Below are 18,104 nucleotides of genomic sequence, written 5' to 3' on the forward strand. Positions count from 1 at the left end.
TAATAGTAATAATAATAATAATAATGTTATTCACAGCATTAGCAGAAAAAGGAGATATCATTTTGTGGATTAAAAAAAAGTATGGTAAAAATTTCCACACATTAGGAATAGAAGGAAATGTTCCGGGTCTCAATGGGGTGTGGGTCACATGGCCTCAGGCCTTCCAGAAACGCATCCAACCACAGCTTAAGATCGGGCATGTCTCTCGATACAAATTCTACTTGAACTTGAAGGAAAAATGCTGCCTTGAGTCCACTCTTCTTTTTACAAGGTTGGTAAAATCTGCAGGTTTGGTAAACATGCTGTGTGACGGAGGCCGAGCCGGCCCTCCCAACACCCCCTCCCCAGGAGCCTGGTCAGGTGGGGCAGCCCCTCCCCCATGCCCTCTGGGGATCTGGGGGACTGCTGGCTGCGCCCCCTTCTCCGTCACCCGTGGCCTGAGCCCAGGGCCCACGTCTGGGCCTCCTGGTCTCGTCCAGCCTCTGCTTTCCCAGCCTGGCGGCCAGGGAGTCGGCACAGCCCCCTCTTCTGTGAGGAGGAGGAGGAAACCCTTCAGAACCTGCGTGAGGCCAAGGCTCCCAGCTGACCGACCGCAGCGTCACGTAACTGCAGCCATGGCCAAGGCAGCTACCTTGACTCCTGCCCTCAGTCCCCCGAAGGCCCCGCCAGCCCACCTCGCCCTCGTTCACAGGTCAGCGTCTGTGGCTGTTCCAACGCCGCCGGTGACAGCGCCAGTTTTCTCTCCCTCTCAAAACTCGATTTCTCCTTTTCTTTGTTTTGTTTGTTTGTTTGTTTGTTTTTGTTGTTTTTTTTTGTTTTTTTTTGCAAACAGCTCAAGAAATGCCACTTAGGGCCTCTCCTGGTGGCGCAGCGGTTGAGCGCTGGGTTGCGAGGCTGCCCGCAGCCCCTGCAGAGCCAGTTCGATCCCTGGCCACCAGCGAGGGTCCCACAAAAAAAAAAAAGAAACGCCACCTAAGGCAGACTCCTATAAAAACGTGTCTTTGAGTACCGTGCCGCTTCTCTCCTCCTCAGATGTGCTGAGTTGCCTGACAAGGGAAAACCTTGCTCATTACATCTGAGCTGGCTGGAAAGTCTTTGCTGACAGGTGTTTGTGAGGCCCCTCAGAAGGTCCCAGGTGGACTCTTGGCCCACGTCAGAACACCAGCTGGCTTCCAGAACAGTCTCCCGAGACCGCCTGCCCCTCCTGGGGCTTCCAGGGGCCCGGCCGTTCTCATGTCCTGTCCTGCTTCAGGTGGGATTTCCGACTCCTGCAGGGAAGGTGCCTGGCTCCACGGCAACTTAGCCATGTGCTGCTTCCTTACCGCCCATCCCAGGCTTTTTGACTTCAGTGATTTCCTGATCTTGAATCTTAGCTTACAATTTCTGGGACCCCAAACCACCTTTCCTGGGGCCCTGGGCCAGGTTCTGGCAGCTATGGAAGCAAGGGGGTGGGTGGGGATCAAGGATCTTTTTGGAAACCAAATCTGCAGTTCTCAGGGAGGGGGCTGCAAGTACCAGGAGCAAATGTGGGTGCTGCTCACTCCTTTCGAAGACGAAGTAGCTGTGCTCCCACCATTGCTGGGGAGGAGGAAGAGCAGGTCTCTCACCCCGGTGAAGGTGCTGAGGTGAGAGGCCTCAGGTGTATCTGGCAGCCCGCCCCAAGTCCCAGGGAAGCACAGGCCTGGGAGCGGGTCCCGGGTATGTTTTCAGTACCCATTGGTGTGAGATGAGCTCAGCGTGGCCAGTGGAAGAGAACCGTCCTCGCGTGCTGCAGCCCACCCTTGTTCCTGCTGAACAAACAGAGGACACTTGATTTTGAGGCAACACGGTGTTTAATCACTGGGATAGAAGAAGCATCACAAAGCACAGTAACAACAAGGTCCTGGGGGACAGACGCCAACTGTACCCAGAGTCTGGCATATGCCGGTAGGGCTTCCCCAGCTTCGTGGTCTCATTGTTGATCCACACCAGGTAATTAGCCACCTTCGTGTACACGCCAGGCCGTTTCTCCCAGGCACATCCCAAGCTCCAGCTGACGATGCCCACCTGGTACCAGATCGTTTTGTTGTTTACTTTCTGGCAAGCCAAGGGGCCCCCATTTTCACCCTAGGAGAGAAAAAGTTGTTTGGGAGTGGAAGGGACAATAGCACGTCACGCCCACAGCCTATGGAGGCAGAGCCGCGGCACCAAAGCTCTGTGCAGCGCTTTGATGGTGGCACGTGTATATAGTTTGGATTCAAAGCTGCAGCTGCCTGCCTGTGCTCCCAGCTCTGCAGTGGTCACCCAAGGCCACAATCTGGTCAAAAGCAATGGTCACAAATGGCAATTTGGTCAAAAATAAATATCCATTGTTCTCATCACCACTGCCACCACCATCATCACCACCACCATCATCACCACCATCACCACGATCATCACCACCGTCATCACAATTATCATCACCACCATCATCACCACCACATCATCACCACCGCCATCATCACCACCATCATCACAATTATCATCATCACCATCATCACCACCGCCATCATCACCACCGCCATCATCACCACCGCCATCATCACCACCATCATCACAATTATCATCATCACCATCATCACCACCGCCATCATCACCACTGGCATCATCACCACCGCCATCATCACCACCACCATCATCATCACCATCACCACCATCATCACAATTATCATCACCACCATCATCACCACCGCCATCATCACCACCGCCATCATCACCACCGCCATCATCACCACCATCATCACAATTATCATCATCACCATCATCACCACCGCCATCATCACCACTGGCATCATCACCACCGCCATCATCACCACCACCATCATCATCACCATCACCACCATCATCACAATTATCATCACCACCATCATCACCACCGCCATCATCACCACCGCCATCATCACCACCGCCATCATCACCACCGTCATCACAATTATCATCACCACCATCATCACCACCGCCATCATCACCACTGGCATCATCACCACTGCCATCATCACCACCACCATCATCATCACCATCACCACGATCATCACCACCATCATCACAATTATCATCACCACCATCATCACCACCGCCATCATCACCACCGTCATCACAATTATCATCACCACCATCATCACCACCACCATTATCACCATCTCCATCATCACCACCACCATCATCACCACCGCCATCATCACCACCGCCATCGTCACTCCGTTGCATGTGTTCATTCTGGTGTGCCAAAGAGTAAGTTTTCTAGTCCATCTTGCCTCTAAGCACTTTTTTAGCTGTCTCAATTTGCTCTTGCTGTCTTGTTTATAACAGCAAAAAGCAGACACAAACCTGCATCCTGCCTCAGAAGGGGTTGCTGGTTGAATATAACAGGCACGCTAGCTGATACGTGCAAATGCAAAAAAAAAATACAAAAGCTGTGTCAAAATATTGCACTGGGATTTAAAAACATTAAATTTTAAACAGTTTTTAACATCATGAAAGAGACTGATGAATAATCACAAGTAAGTGGGACAGACAACACTCTCTGAAAAGTGAGAAATACCCGCTCTCATGCCCCAAACCTTTTGGGGCCGTGTTGAAAACTCTATTAAAGATTCATGGAACTTTATAAAGTAATCAGGATATTCAAATAAGGAAAAGGAACATGCGGTCTACCGAAAATGACATCCGTCAGTAAGGACCCAGACACACACGCTCACGCGTGCCGAGAGAGTATTTCCGGAAGAGGGGAGCAGGCGACGGTGCTTTCTCTGGGGAGTGGGCTGGAGAAGAAATAGAGGAAGGCACCGCACACATCTGTCTCACTGGAACTTTCTTTACTATGAGCTCAGATGAAATCAACGTCTCTGACTCAGAGCATGAAGAGGCAACTCCTTAGTCAAATCTAACTTTCCACATCCCTGGTGTCTGCAAATACCCATCATTATTAATAGGACCTTTATCATGATTAGGATCAGGCAGGACATACCGCCACGTAACAGACCAAGATTTATTTCTGAGAACATTAAAGACACACAGAGAAGGCGAAAAGGCCACCCTTCGGTGCTTCCCCCAAATCCAAATCCAAAGCGACCAAACCAAAAAGGCAGGATATGGATTTATTTGATTTTTTTTAAACCACATTTTTTAAATCAAATTTTATTGATTTGCCATGCATTTACAAAACTATATAATTTGGGAGCACAACTTCACCCCTTGGCCTGTGCACGTGCTCTGCTCCCCCAAGCTCCCCTGAACTCCCGCACCCCCCTCGGCGCTCCTCTCTAGGCCATCACAGCCTTACACAGTTTGAGTTACTTTTGTTGTTCAACCAGATGGTTCTCATGAACATCGCTGTGCCCATGAACTTGGACCCAGCTGTCCTTTACCAGATTCCTGGAGGTCCCTGCCACGGCCCGTGACCTGCCGTTAGCGCGAGGAAGTCCACCACCCCAAGGCGAGGGCTGCGTGACGTCCCGCGCACCACGGGGCACTTTCGGGAGCCCAGCGGACCTTGGCTCCAGCCCTGGCTGAACACTTAGGCTGGAAGGATGGGAGAATTTCCTCAGCTCTCGAAGGCTCGGTTTTTATGCAGGAGGTAACCAGCCATCACCCCTCCCCGGCCGGACACCGCCGTCCGTCACTGAGCTGGGCAGCACTGGGCCCTGAACACCCATCATTTTTGTGGGTGTTCATCCAAGCAAACTTGGGCTTGGCCAGACTGCACTGCTAGATGGGGAGCCCCCTTTCTACCGGAACCCCAGATGGCTCTCTAGCTGCAAAACCTAGGCCCGTTAGACTCTGGGTCTGTAATTTGCCGCCCTGCCGGGTCCTCTGCCAGGCGGTCGGCTTCCCTGCGCCTTAGTCTTTCCATCGCCCGTCGTGTGCCTAGTTCATGTGCGCTTGTGTGTCTGCAGGAGCAGTTCTGGGCACTGGACAGGTGAGCGAGGTGGTGATCGATAAAGCCACATCTTCACGCTGCTGGTGACCCCCGATGCTCTGCATGCACCTCCAAAGCACTTCGCATGGGGTGTTGACTTAGTTTTGGCGACAGTTCTCAGTGGTAGGAGATCTCAGTACTTCCCCTTTGGAGATGAGAGATCGGGAAGGCCCTGGTAGTGGGGGCGGGGAGAGTCACAGGCAGTGGGCAGAGGAGCCAGAGGGGGCCCAGGGGAGCCCCAGCCGCTGGCCTGCACTGCCTCCCTTGGGCTACAGAGCATCTGTGCCACCTCAGTGGGATCTCCCCCAAGTTCATGTCCACCCAGAACCTCGAATCCAACCTCGAGACTTTGCAGGCACAATTAGCTAAATGAAGATGAAGTCCCACTGGCCTGGGGTGAGCGCCAACCCAGCGACTGGTCCCCCTCGGGAGAAAAGAAAGCAGAGGAGAGACACGGGGGTAGGCGCCCCGGGAAGGCGGCTGCAGAGGTTGGGAAGAGGTGTCCAGTGCCAGGAGTGACCAGGAAGGCCGGGCGGGGCCCTCGCCAGAGCCTTCACAGGACGGTCCCCACGGACATCAGCTCTGCACTGCCGCCTCCAACCCGGGAGAGAAGCCCCTGCGGCCGCTCTCGCCCACCCATTGGAGACGGCTGGTGACAGCAGCCTAGGAGCCCAGCCGGAGGGGGGCAGGCCGGGCACGGTCATTACCTGGCAGGCGTCCTTGTTGCCGTGGGAATTCTGGGCACACAGCATGTTCTTGGTGATCAGGGGAAGCACGGGGAAGCACTTCTTCCATGGGACCAGCTCCATGCTGACCTTCTGCAGGGGAGCTGCCCCAGGGGAGAGGCAGGGGGGCAGTGTTGAGGAGGCCACCCGCCTACCTATGTCTCCTTACCTCAATGCCAGAGAGCACCCCGGGGCCCACAGAACAACCTACACGTGGGCTGAAGGAGGAAAGGGTGCAGGGGTGTCGGGGACACCCAAGGCCCACCCACGCTGAACCAGAGCTCCCAGGCCCAGGTCTCAGCCCGAGCGGGCCCTCTCCTCACCCCGCTGAAGGTTCCAGGCCCCAGGGAGGGTCCCAGAATGGTGTTTCACTGCAGTCCGTGAGGATGTGACGAGAACCCACGACATGGGGTCCCTGGCACAGAGATGGACTTGGGTCCCTTGAAGGGTGGAGGTGAGCCCAGCACCTAGACGCCCCCCGGCCGGGGGTGGCCGGTTGCTGAGTCCCCAGAGCACCGCCCGGGACATGGAGGCGGCCAGCGAAGAACGAAGCATCAGAGCCCGGAGCTGAGCGGGTGACTCTCTTTTTGCCCCGTTGGGAGCTCATGAAAAGCCCCTTCCCAAACAGGACTTCTAAAAGGGCTCTGAGCTGTGGGGGCACCTGGGTGCCAGCATGGAAGGGCAGCATGGGCTGGAAAACGTTTATTCTGCCCTTTGGATTACAGGGCAAGGCACACTGACCACGAAGAAAGACAAAAGGGCACTGTGGTGGGGCTTGGCGGGGAACGTGGCAGGAGCAGGCCCGGGTCTCTCTAGAAAGATGCATTTATAGTCATTTATCTCCTTCTCCTCGGCCTGGAATTGTGGTTTTCAAATATTTTAGCCACCGAGCTCTCCACCCAGGGGCTATGTGTGACATCCATTGGCGCAGCGCTGGGCTGGGGGCACCCATGGGACTACCTGGAGGTCAGGCCACTTTGCCACCCATAGGCCCAAAAATACGTCCCTCAAAATTCCTCCACATCACCGATACTCAGAAAAAACTTCTCCTGGTTATTCCTGGCGCTCTTTTTAGGGCTACTATTCCATGGTCTGGCCATAAAAACATGCAGGAAGGCCCAGGAAGGATGACCCCTGTACTCAGAGGAGGCGGCACGTCATGTGAACAAGTCCTGGACCCCCCAGATCCGCAGGCAGATTCCGCGAGGCCCGCAGAGTGCCCAGCACCCGCTGCGCCTCGCAAACCTCACCTGTCCAGCCCCATCCGGTCACCCAGCAGTTCTCCCATCGTTTCATGTCCGTGACCTCTGACAGGCAGATGGGGAAGCTCGCGGCCCCCAGCCTCATGGGGAACTCGACCAGGAGCAGCGCGATGTCGTTGTCAAGGACCCAGTTGTTGAAATTGTGGTGACTGATTATCTTGACCACTTTTATCTTCATCAGCTTGTCATTGTTAACTTTTTCTCCACTGTAGGAAATCTCCAGGGCGGATCTTATTTCAAAACCAAAAGAGAGAAAGGGCGAGTGGCAGAAGGGCCGGAAGAGCAGAGAACCCCGCCCCTCCGAGGCCGAGGGCCTGAGAGCTGGAGGCAGGAGGCAGCTGGGGCCACACTGGTCGTGGAGCCAGGAACAGAGGCCCCACTGGACACACATCTGCCTCCGGCCCTACCTGTGGCCAAGCATCTCTTGGCCTCACCTGTCAGTGCCCTGGACAAACGCCTGGAAGCTGCGGCACTCGAGCAGGTGAAGGCCTTGCCCAGTCTGCTGCGGCCTGGGCTGGCTGTGTCCAGCCTGGAAGACCCAGAAGTTCTGATCCCTGGCCTCAGAGGGGTCCTCAGGGCCTAGCCCTGCTCAGGGCTCGCCAACCCGCAGGCGAGGGAGCAGGTGCTCAGGGGGATGGCTGGTGTGCCGTTCTACCCTTTGACTTATGGGGCCACACACGTTGACCACAGGGCCCCACTGTGGCCAGGACCCTGCACTCAGCAAGATGGGAGAAGCCCACAGAATGTCTGTCCTGCCTCTGGGTCACAAGCAACCTGAGCAAGTCCTCCCAGCTGCTGTGCGGGGCAGGCACCAGGTGGGCTGCTCTGGGTGTCTGCGGGACAAGCCTGAGCCACAGGCCTGGAGAAGAATAAGAGTACGGGGCAGGCCTGACCACACCAGCCTCAGCACAAAACTCCCAGCGCTTACGTCACGTCCCTGACGCAGTGGGACGTGGTCAGGATCCACCACTCGCTGAGGATGGAGCCCCCGCAGATGTGTTTTCCTTCTATGCGGAGGCTCACCTGCCACGGGAACGCCAGGATGTCGGCCGGCTCGCCCCTCACGACGGGCAGCACGTCTGTGTTCTTGGACTTGTCGCTTTCTGCCCTGCCACACATCACTAAAAGCAGAAACCGAGGAAGAGGGACGAGAGCTCAGGACCCAGTCTTGTTCGCTCAGCCTGTGAGAAGCAAGAGCTCAGACCCCCAGGCCTCACCCCCCGACACAGACGGCAGCAACTCAGCAGGCCCCCAGCAAACTGACAGCCCCGCCCCAGGCCCCACGCCAGAGAAGGTGCCCTGGCACCAGGGCCTGCCCCCACTGGGGTTTTCCTTCTGGGAGAATCTCCATCGCGGGTCTGTGTGGGGGGACAAAGGGGAGAGGCCGGCTCTTGCCAGGGCACCCCAGTGAGGAAGGGAGGCCAAGCAGAAGGTTCACTCATTTCAAATTAGCTTCACTGCTTTCTGGAAAACGGGGCCTCGCGAGAGGCCAGATGGTCCTCCTCAGCCCTGGACACGCATTTCCACAGGCCTCTCCAGTGCACGACACAGACCCAGGCCCCAGACCTCTGCATCTCCTGTTATTAGAGGCGCCATCTTTCACCCCATTTTCTTCTAGGGATCATCCTAATTGCAACTTGAGAGAGAGAAAAATTGGGGCAGGTCCGCGTGATAGGAGTGCTTTGGCGTCTCTGGATGCCTTTGGGAGTCATTTGAGCACCACGGGCAGAAAGCCGAGCACCTCACAACCCCAACTGCTGAGGGTTTACCACGTCCAGGCAAATAGCCCGGTTTGGTCTAGATTAAGTTAGCTCCCACACAAACCACGTGAGGTAGCGCAAATTATTTTTGCCCCGTTTTAAAGGTGACACAACAGAGGCGAGGCTGAGGGCAGGACATCTGGCCGGACCCAGCTGTAAGGACCCCACTGAGCGAGGATTTGAGCCCGGGCAGTCTGGCTGCGGAGTCTGCCGGCAGCACCGCTGGGGTGGGCGACGGAGCACCGAGGTAGAGTCACAGCGGTGGAGACATTAGATCCAAGGCACCGAGCATCAACCCCGTGCCCACCTGCAGGGACGCGCCCCCCGAGTGAGGCGGGCAGGCTCCTCCTGGAGGGCAGGGGCCCGGGGCCCTCTGCTGGATGCAGCTGCTGCAGGCGCTGGGCAGAACAGGGCCGGAGGGGCCTCGAGCTCAGCAGAGGCGACCTGTGGTGATTTCTGCAGAGACTCGGAGGGCCTACGGCTGGCAATAGTGGACGCCTCCCCACCTTAGACGGACCGGCCATCTCTCGCTGGGGAGAAGAGAGAAGTGCCTGATGCATGCCACGAGCTGGGCGGGCGGCCTTGACAGAACGCACAACCTGGAGTAAAAATTCCTCGGCCAGATCCAAACCCCATGAACCATCAGCATCAAACTCAACAGGGATGGACATGAAGACTCGAGCTCTGGCTATCAAAGAACAGGCCCCAAGTTCAAGGCTGCGAGGGAGCCTGACCTGGAAATCTCCATGGGGAGCGTCCACCACGGGTGCTGGCCAGAGGCTCCCTTCATAGACTGTGGGGCCAGTGGCAGGTGGTCAGTGTGGAACCTCAGAGGTAGGAAGGATATCGCCGATGGAGCGTGCCCAGGTGGGGAGCGAGACACTGGGGAGCTGCAGACTAGAAGGACTATAAGAGAAAGGAAGGCTCAGCCCCTGTGGGGTTTTCTTAAAGATGTGGCATCAGACTGTTTAGATGGTGCGTGCGTCGGTGGGTGGAAAATCTTGCAGAAGTGTGAGTCTTGGGGTACCCTACTTGTTGGGAATGGCACACAATGGAGGCTGACCTGTGACTGGGACACCAGAAGAGGCTGGGGCGGCCAAAGGAGGGGCGTGTGCTTTAACATATGCATGAACCTTGTGGCTTTCTCTGCAGTGGAACAGGCGGCCCATAAAATGAGGGGTTTGATTATCTCCAAGGTTCTTTCCAGCTCCAAAGCAGTGTACTTTTCAAAATGATGAGGGGACATATATTTACCTAAATTGCATGAATATAAAACATAACTATTTAAATTCTTACATGCAAACACTGAAGCAAAATTTAGCACCTTATTCTTAATTTCTCCTTAAGGGGCATGCAATTTCAAGTAGAACATTTTAAATGCTGTGTCGACATTATGTTAGGCTGCCAAGGGTCGTGCAAACTGGAATGTAAATTTATGTGCATGCTCAGTCTCACCCACGTTTAAAAGCTCTCCCCTATTTTTATATGCCGAATAGTTCAACTTTGTTGAAAATTACCTAGAAGCAGAGCTTCCCCGGAAAACAGAACCGTGGGTGTGAATTTTAAGGGCTACCTGGGAGCCCAGGGGATTAATGCGTTCTGTAGGTCCAGACCCAAATGAATTCTTGGTCCACCAGCGCCCAGCGCGAAGCTCCCCAGGGGGGAGGTGGCGCATGTGCCCCGGCAGGTGCTGCTGAAGAAGTCACTCCACACTCTGTGTCTCCTGGAGCGAGCCCTGGGCCTCCAGCCGGGGATGGGCCGGCCAGCTTGAGACAGGAGACGTCAGCCTTTTGAATCTAAGTGGCTCCCCCTTGCCTGCACTGTTAGGGGGTCTCAGCAATTCTCTTTCCCCCAAAAGATCCTGCCAGTATGTTGGCAACAGAGAGAAAGAATGGCGGGGATGAGGCGAGGACTCTGTGGAGGGACGGCGGTCTGGACGCACCCCGCTGGCCTGCGCGTCAGGAGGGCGGGAGGTGGGACTGGAGTCAGCAGCTCTGAGCTGGCTCCATCCTTGGCAAGCGTGTGCCCTGGCGGCACAACGGACCCTCTGTGGCCCTCGAAGTCCTCGCCTTATTACACAGATAAGGAGGTGAGTGTTGACGTGCCTGCTGCTTGCGTGGCGTGGCGGTGACTTGGAGGGTGGCGTTTGGCATCGCGTCTTCACCAGGAGAAAGAAGTCTCAGTTTTGCCCAAGGCTCTTGGCTCATTGTGGGGCCCTCTCCAAGCAGGATTTTCCCTGGAGGAATGTGCTTGTTGGGCCTCTGCCCATGCCGGGGGCCGTGCCGCCTCCCCCTCGTTTTGGATCCTCCTCCTCTGCCAGCCCCCAGCGCAGACCTCAGGGCACTTCTGCCTGTACCACCTTGGCCTGAGCATCTGATTCCGGCCTTCAAATGGCATCTTTAGACAAACACATCTTACACGCACACGCGCGCACACGCACCCAGGCTCCTCCACATGTAACTTTCACGCTGGGGGATGTGGGAGCAACATCTCCTAGCTGGCCCAGGGCACCCCCCGTATCAGATCCCCTGGGGGCTGAGGAAGGGCCACCCCCTGCATCCAGTCCAGAGCCACGGAATCAGGACTTGGCCTTTCCAACCAGCTCCCCAGGTGACTCTTCTCCCGCCCTGGGCAAGCAGGGGAGACCCAGGACAAGGAGCCGCGGGAGACATACATGCCAGGGAATCGTGTGCCCAGGGCAGCAGCAGGGCGACCCGCAGCAGGATGGCTGCTCTGGGGCCTCTCCATGCTGCCATTGTCGTTGGCCGGGGTCTTGGCTCGAGCCCACGGAGAGGCCTCGGGGGGGACCGTGCATATTCAGGACAGACTGGCAAGTAGCGGGGCTGGGCTCTGTGTCCCCGGCGCACAGCCTGTCTGACCGCCGAGGTCACAATGGGGGCCCTGGGTGGAGCCACAGCTGGCAGCCTCCTGGGTCCAGGCCCTGGTGATGCCCGTGAGCCCACCCCCTGGGGTGTGGGGGTAGGTGCGGGGGGTCGGTGTGGGACTGCAGCCCTGGGCCTCACCATGGGAGGACTTCCCGGCCAGCCCCACCGCCGTCGGGGCTGCTCCCACCTACTGGTGCATCAGGAGGGAGGGGCTGAGGGCTGGGGGCGTGAGGATCTCTGAGGCAGCAGGCAAGGGGGCACAGCGAGCAGGTGCACCTCAACAGCGGACCGAGCTCACCCCGGCGGGGTTTAGGGGCGCTGGTCAGCCGGCGCCAGCCTCAGGGTGTCCATCCACAGGGCAGCAGCAGCCAGGACGCAGGCAGGGAGACCAAGGAGCGGCGCGGGCCCAGCCAGGCCTGGCAAATGCCGGAGCCACGACGTTGACTCTCGGCTACCTGCTGCCGACGGCATCTCCCTGCTGGCTGCCCCGCTGGCGCCCGCGGCTGACCGCACCTTCTAGAGCAGGACCAACAGAGCAGGCGGCTTCACCGACCCCCACCCGCCGGCCCCTGGTGAGCAGCTTTGCGGCGTGCGAGGAAGTGGATTTGCTCGGCCTCCAGAGGCCCCAGCCCCCCGAGGGAGATGGCCTGTGACGAGTCGGGGTGAGCCGCTGGCCTCTGGGAGGGGCTGAAATGGGCAAAGGCTCCCCCCAGACCGCTGGAGGAGCGCCCCAAACAGCCCGGCTTTGGGGGGAGCGCTGATGCTCCTGGAGGCCCCTCCCGCCCGCGGGCGCTGCTGCTGCCTCTGAGTTCTCAGAATGAGAAGCTGCAGATACTTCAAAATTTCTCTTTTGTCCTTTCCATTTACTTTCTATAAATCATGGCAAGGTATGTAAAAAGCAGCAGTTCTTCCTCCGCGCTGTCTTCAGGCTCAAGACACACCTGGCCTGCAGATTCCAGACTCACCAGCCCCACAATCCAGGGGGCAGCTTTTAAAACCTCTGCGTGTCCCCCTTCACGTTCCCTCCTCCCTGTCCGCCGCCCCCCACCCGTCTGCTGGCTGTTGATTCTTTTTCCCGGGAAAACCTTAAAAAATCAGTGAAACAGTCATAGCCCATCAAAGCAGTCACTAGGGCAGCCCGTGACACGGTATCTGGGTGCATCTCCAGGCGTGACGTCCGCGGCAAGGTCACAGCCCCTGTGCACACGAGGGGTCTGAGGGCGGACGGGGCCCCGCGTGGGCTCCACAGGCCTGCTCGATGGCCGCCTGCACGTCCTCGGCCCGGGCCTCCACGGCAGAACCCAGCTAGCGAGGACCCGGGGAGGCTCGTCCAGCAGCCCCTGAGCTGTTTGGTCCCCATGTCCTTGGATCCGTATCCTCTGTCTGTCAGCCTGGCCGACTCTCTACTCTGCGTCCTTGGGGGGAAGGGCCTGCTGGCTTTCTCGCCCTCGCGCCCCGCGCTTGCTCGCCTGGGAGGAACGATTCACGCAGCCATCAGCATGCATGGAGAGAAAGTGGGTGCTGCGGCTTCCTCGTCGCCCCATCATCCTAGCTTTAGCTTCACGTGTGGATAATATGGAGGGGAGGGGCGGGGAGGTGTCTCTAAACACACCCCGCCCTGTTTCACCTCTAAAGTGCACGGGAAGCGCTTCCCTGCACCCCAGGAGGTGACAGCACGTGGGCCTCCTGTGTCTGGGCCCCTGACTAACGGGGAGGTCGCCGGCCGCCGCGCTGTGTCCTGGAGAGGGGCTAAGGAAGCTACTGAGAAACGCAAGAAGTCAGGGTGATGGAAGTTCTTAATGCCTGAGTGGATCCCCTGGCCGCCGGCACAGCTTCTGCAGGTAGAGGCCCGGAAACCAGGCAGCGAGGTCCCCAGGCCGTCCTGGGCTCCCTGCCCCGCTGTTGGAGCAGCCTCTGGTCCCTGGCCCGCTGCTCGCCCCTCTCCTGGGCTCTGCTCGATCTTCCTTCGCTAGACTGAGGCTCGGGAGCCCTGAGTCCACATGGAGCCCCCAGGGCCCGGCGTAGAGGTTTTTCCATCCAGATCTCCGCAGGTGCTCGGCGAGGAGGGAGAGGAGCAGGGGCGGAGGGGCACGGGGCGAGGGCTCAGGGACTTGGTGCATCACCAGGGAACATGGTGCTAAGCAGCATGTGCACCCCCACGCCCAGCAACAACAGGGGCTGCAGACCAGGAGGCGGGGGGCGCGCCCCGGCCCCTGAGGTGGTGAAGGCTTTGCCCTCCTTTTCCATCTCCTCCAAGATCCACGGGATAAAGTGAGGGACAGACACAAACATGCCGGGCCTCCCCCTGACGCCAGATCTCACGCCCCAGCTGAAGACCCCCACTTGGAAGAGCCTCTGGGATCCATAGTTGGTGCAGACCATCGGCGCCCCACCGTCTCCCTGGGGTGGGGGGGAGGCACGGTCTGCAAGCTGTCAGCTCATCCAGCAAGAGGGCGGGGCGGGGTCCTGGGGTGGGCAGGGGCCTCCCTCCCAAGCACCTAGAGGGGTGGGGGTGGAGGGCGCAGGGCAGGGGCGTACCTGGCCGTGGCCTTTGGTGCCTGGTTCCTTCCAGGCACAGAGCGTGCTCCTGGACAGCTGCTCCACCCTCCTGCTGCATTCTTTCCAGGGGAGCTGCACCAGCCGCAGCTTCTGCAGGTAGATGTGTGAGTCGTGTTGGTCTGGCAAAGTGAGGAAGCGGGTGGGAATGAGCGCTGCCCACGCCACTGGCGGTGCCAGGCCCGCGCATGGGTGGAGGCCCTGGAGTGCCGAGAACTCCGCAAACCACAGACGTGGAGGGCAGGAGGCCGAGTGCTGGAGCCCCTCAGCCCCCTCTGGCGTCTCCTCGGAGGGGTCCTCTCGGCTCTGTTTGTTCCCTCTGCACCCGCGTCCCGAAGCCCAGTCCCAGCCTGGGTAGGGTGAGTCCCCTGAGATGCCTTTCTCTGGGGCTCCGCCATCTCCCCACACCCGGGCTTTGTCCTGGACAGAGGTTCAGAAGGGCCCCAGGGCTGAGGCAGGGTCGTCAGGGCCGTGCTGGGCCAGTGGAGAAGCCAGGACGATGGCCCTTCGGGCCCCCTTGAGGGAAGGCGCTAACCCTCCTCCCAGAGGTGCCCGGGCTGCTTGCTCCCCACCCCACTGCCCTCCCGAGCGCCTCCCAGCCTGGCCAGCTGGAGCGCATCACTGATGGCCGGCTTGGCCGGGGAGTCACCGGCTTGGAGCCGCTCTCCAGGTTTCCTGGGGTGGTGAGCAGGCGGGGAGCAGCGCATCCTGGAGCCCCGGTGAAGGAAGGACCAAGCCGGCGAAACCCCTGGCGGAGAGCCCACGTGGGCCTCGCCGCCGCGCTCTGTGCTCCCCAAAGGTGACCGTCAGCCTCGGGTCTTGAAATCCCGCTGTATTCCAGGCTTTTACCAGGAATATGCATTTCACCCACTTGAGGGGGACGTTCCCTCGCTCTACAGGGGAGGAAGGCGGAGGGGGGCGAGGTGGAGGAGCTCACGGATCCCTAAGCTGGAAGCGTGAGCAGATTCCAGCCCGAGTCACCCAAGCACGCGCTGCCTCACGCGGGCAGCCCCGGCCGGCACCCACCTCGCGCTCGCACCCACTCTGCCATCCAGCAGCGGCCCCAGCTCCGCTCCTGCTTCCGCAGGCAGATGGGCCTCTTGAAGCTGGTGAACTGCACGGGCGTGGCCAGCAGCAGCAGGGCCAGGTCGCTGTCTGGGCGGGGCGGCTGGTAATCTCGGTGCACGACTATCTTCCGCACCTGCTTTCTCTCCAGGCCCGCGTCCTTGGACGTCCTGCCGCCCATGACGACGGTGACATTTCCCATGCCTACGTCCAGTCTAAGAGCGAAGAGAACAGCCCCAGATGCAGTGTGGTTACACCTAGTCCACCTGGCTAAGCAGCGGAACGGCCTCGGGACACGGGCAGTGAGGGCGGCAGCGGCCAGGGTGCGGACGGGGCCGGACCACAGGTCTCTGACCCGGGCACTATCGTCTGGGAGGCGTCTCTGACCCCAGGAACGGACTGAGGCGTGGGGAGAACAGAACATGAGCCCTTGAGGACGGGCCTGGGCCATCGTGTGGACGCGATGCCCCCACCCAGGGCAGGAGGAGGGACACAGCGAGAGGCGTGGCCCTCGCAGTCAGCGGCCTGCAGCGCGGGGCCCTCGCGGAGTATCAATGCTGGTGCAAACTTAGCAGCCCGCTTTGGACACGGTGAACGAGCCGAGCGAGGGTGGGAGCAGGGCTTGGGTGCAGAGCCAGGGGCAACAGGCCAGGCGGAAAGCCCATGGCCTCGGGGCCCGGTGCACTGGCCCCCTAAGCAGTTGAGCAGACAGGGGTGAGCTGGGCGGCCGCGGACACTTACAGGGTTCTCGGGAAGCAATGCGCGGCTGTCAGAACCCACCAGCGGTGCACGATTGAGCCCCCGCAGAGGTGCTTCCCCGAGAGCTGGATACTCACTTGCCACGGGAACTCGCCTTTCTGGACCTCAAAGAGCTCACGGAAGTCTAAGGACGATGAGTTTGAAAAGGCAGGTCTGTGGCCACATTGGACTTGAGAGAAGAGAGAAAGGGCCTTTGTCCACGCGAGCAGGAGGAAGCCTCTCTGCACGCCTAGCGCCCGCCGCTGCCCAGGGCTGGGGCTGCGAGCAGGTCACAGGAGACCCCCCAAGACACCTCCTCCAGCGCTGCCCTCGCAGTACCTCGAGGGGTGCCGGGGGCCACGGGGAGGGACCGCTCAGGAGACACAGCAGGGGCATGTGGAGGGGAGAGCTCAGTGCCCAGAGTCACAAACCGCCCCAGGGGAGTCCCTGCGCAGAGAGGACGGAACTCTCGGGACGCCCCAGGGCTGGGCAAGGCAGTTGGGGTCAGACTCAAAGGAGAAGGGGTATTTGCAGGGGGGACGGCCAGGGCATTGCTGGGTTCCCGCCAGGCCAGAGCTGTCCCAGCGTCCCGCGAGTGGGAAACCCCTCCTGGGAGCAGGTGGGCTGAGGACACGGGGTGCCTGGAGCGCTCTCCCCAGGAGCCTGTGTGCCAACCTGCACTGGGACGGCTGGGTGGATGCAGGGGGTCCGGGGATCTGGAGGCTGGGAACACAAGAGCAGAAGTGCAGGTAAATATTCGGCAAAACACTGAAATGAATGAATATGACTCCTTTGCCACCTATCCCCAGCCCTGGGCCCCCAAAGATACTCAATGCGTTTACAAAGAGCGGTGTAGAGGCTGGAGAAGCTGCAGTGTTGGCGCTCCTTGCCCCTGCGCCTCAGAGCTCCGGGTCCCGCCCTGGGGGTTGTTCCCAAAGGCACGTTCAAGGAGCACGTTCAAGAATCCGCTTTCGTGGCTCGTCTTGTTTCCTGAGCTCTTGGCCTCCCCTCCCGCCTGTCCGGGTAAGACCTGCGCTTCTCGCCTCCCCCTGCGCTGGGCGAGGATAGGGGAACGGAGATGCTCAGGCTTTGGCCCTTGGCCTCTGTGACTGTCACCTGAGGCCTCGAATGCAGGAGGCGCTTGGGCGCATGGGCTCAGGGCACGCGTGCCTGATGGCGGCTCCTGGAAGGGGTGTGGGCGTGCGCCAGCGGGCACACCTCGGCTGGGAGGCTGAGCACACCCGGCGGTGTCACAGAGGACGGGGTAGCAGGAGCCGTAGCGTGCAGCGGGGAGCGGTGGGGAGACCATGGGAGGGGCCAGAGAGCCCAGAGAGAGTGAAGATTTGAGGGGTGTCAAGGAGGCCCGCCAGCTCCTGCCCCCTGCCCCCGTCGCCTGCCCTGCGCCTGGTGCCACACTACAAGTGGCAGAGAAAGATGATTAAGAGCCCGAGAAAGCCACAGAGGGCTCCGAGACCCTCTGGCCGCTCGGCCTGCTGCTAGCGCTGCAGTGAGCCTGGCACAGACCTGGATCCCCCTGAGCAAGTCCCCTGAGCACCAGCAACGGTGGGATTAGCAGCTGGAGCATCTTCTTTGCATTCCAGCCCAGCACGGCCCAGCCCGCTCCGGGCAGAGCTGATGACTGCCAGCAGCCCCGCGGGCCCTCCCAGCCGCAGGCAGGGCAGGCGGTGACTTCACAGTGAGCAAGGTGGGGGCAGCGGGAGGGAGGGCCGGCCTGGCCCCAGCACGGCCCCGCCCTCCACGGTGAGGGTGGAGGGACGCGTGTCGGACAGGCCGCACGTGCCCGCACACCTGCCCGAGCCGCTGGGGAGCCATGCATTCTGGCATCTTCTTTGGCATTAAAGAGCAATTGGTGAGGTTTTGTATTCTCTTGAGTCAGGTTTTGGGAGCCTGCCACGTCCTGCTGAGGGATTGGGACTCTCGTGAGGTGAAGTGGGCCTCGGCATTGAGTTGGGCCGTACAGTCCCCCGTGCATTAAAAGAAAGAGGAGCATGCGTGGGGCTCGGGGGCTGCCGTAGCAAGCCCCACAGCCTGGGAGCTTCAGACAATAGGAAGCCATTGTCTTGGGGTCCTGCAGGCGCAAGCCTAGAGGGAGGGGGTTTCCTCAGCTCCAGCCCCTCTCTGCGGTGCCAGATGGTGACCTCCCAACCTCTGCACAC

General features: G+C 59.5%; 1 protein-coding gene across 3 annotated transcripts; it reads right to left on the reverse strand.

The window, feature by feature from the left end:
- Positions 1-1,822: 1,822 nt before the first annotated feature.
- Positions 1,823-17,581, reverse strand: LOC119258035 (serine protease 52-like). 3 transcript variants are annotated; one of them, XM_037526541.2, is made up of 9 exons: positions 17,452-17,580; positions 16,603-16,650; positions 16,026-16,072; positions 15,151-15,404; positions 14,107-14,246; positions 7,852-8,044; positions 6,912-7,153; positions 5,644-5,765; positions 1,823-2,106 (listed from the first exon to the last, which is right to left on the reverse strand). In XM_037526541.2, exons 1-9 carry the CDS (start codon positions 17,510-17,512, stop codon positions 1,837-1,839), a joined length of 1,377 nt encoding a protein of 458 aa, XP_037382438.1. In that variant the 5' UTR covers positions 17,513-17,580; the 3' UTR covers positions 1,823-1,836. The 3 variants fall into 3 exon arrangements, with proteins under 3 accessions (XP_037382438.1, XP_037382437.1, XP_037382439.1); XM_037526540.2 differs by having other exon boundaries at positions 16,026-16,117; XM_037526542.2 differs by lacking the exon at positions 1,823-2,106 and adding an exon at positions 4,621-5,108 and having other exon boundaries at positions 16,026-16,117; positions 17,452-17,581.
- Positions 17,582-18,104: the final 523 nt, after the last annotated feature.

This window comes from Talpa occidentalis, unplaced genomic scaffold (genome assembly GCF_014898055.3).
Source record: "Talpa occidentalis isolate TD23 unplaced genomic scaffold, MPIMG_talOcc4v2.1 talOcc4.4, whole genome shotgun sequence".
NCBI classification, from domain to species: domain Eukaryota; kingdom Metazoa; phylum Chordata; class Mammalia; order Eulipotyphla; family Talpidae; genus Talpa; species Talpa occidentalis.

Coding starts and splice junctions, on each gene's coding strand:
- LOC119258035 (XM_037526540.2), bottom strand. CDS start 17,512: ATGCTCCAGCTGCTAATCCCACCGTTGCTGGTGCTCAGGGGACTTGCT. Junction 14,247..15,150: donor AGAGTGGGTGCGAGCGCGAG/GTGGGTGCCGGC, acceptor TCACTTTGCCAG/ACCAACACGACTCACACATC. Junction 2,107..5,643: donor GCAACAAGGACGCCTGCCAG/GTAATGACCGTG, acceptor TTTCTCTCCTAG/GGTGAAAATGGGGGCCCCTT.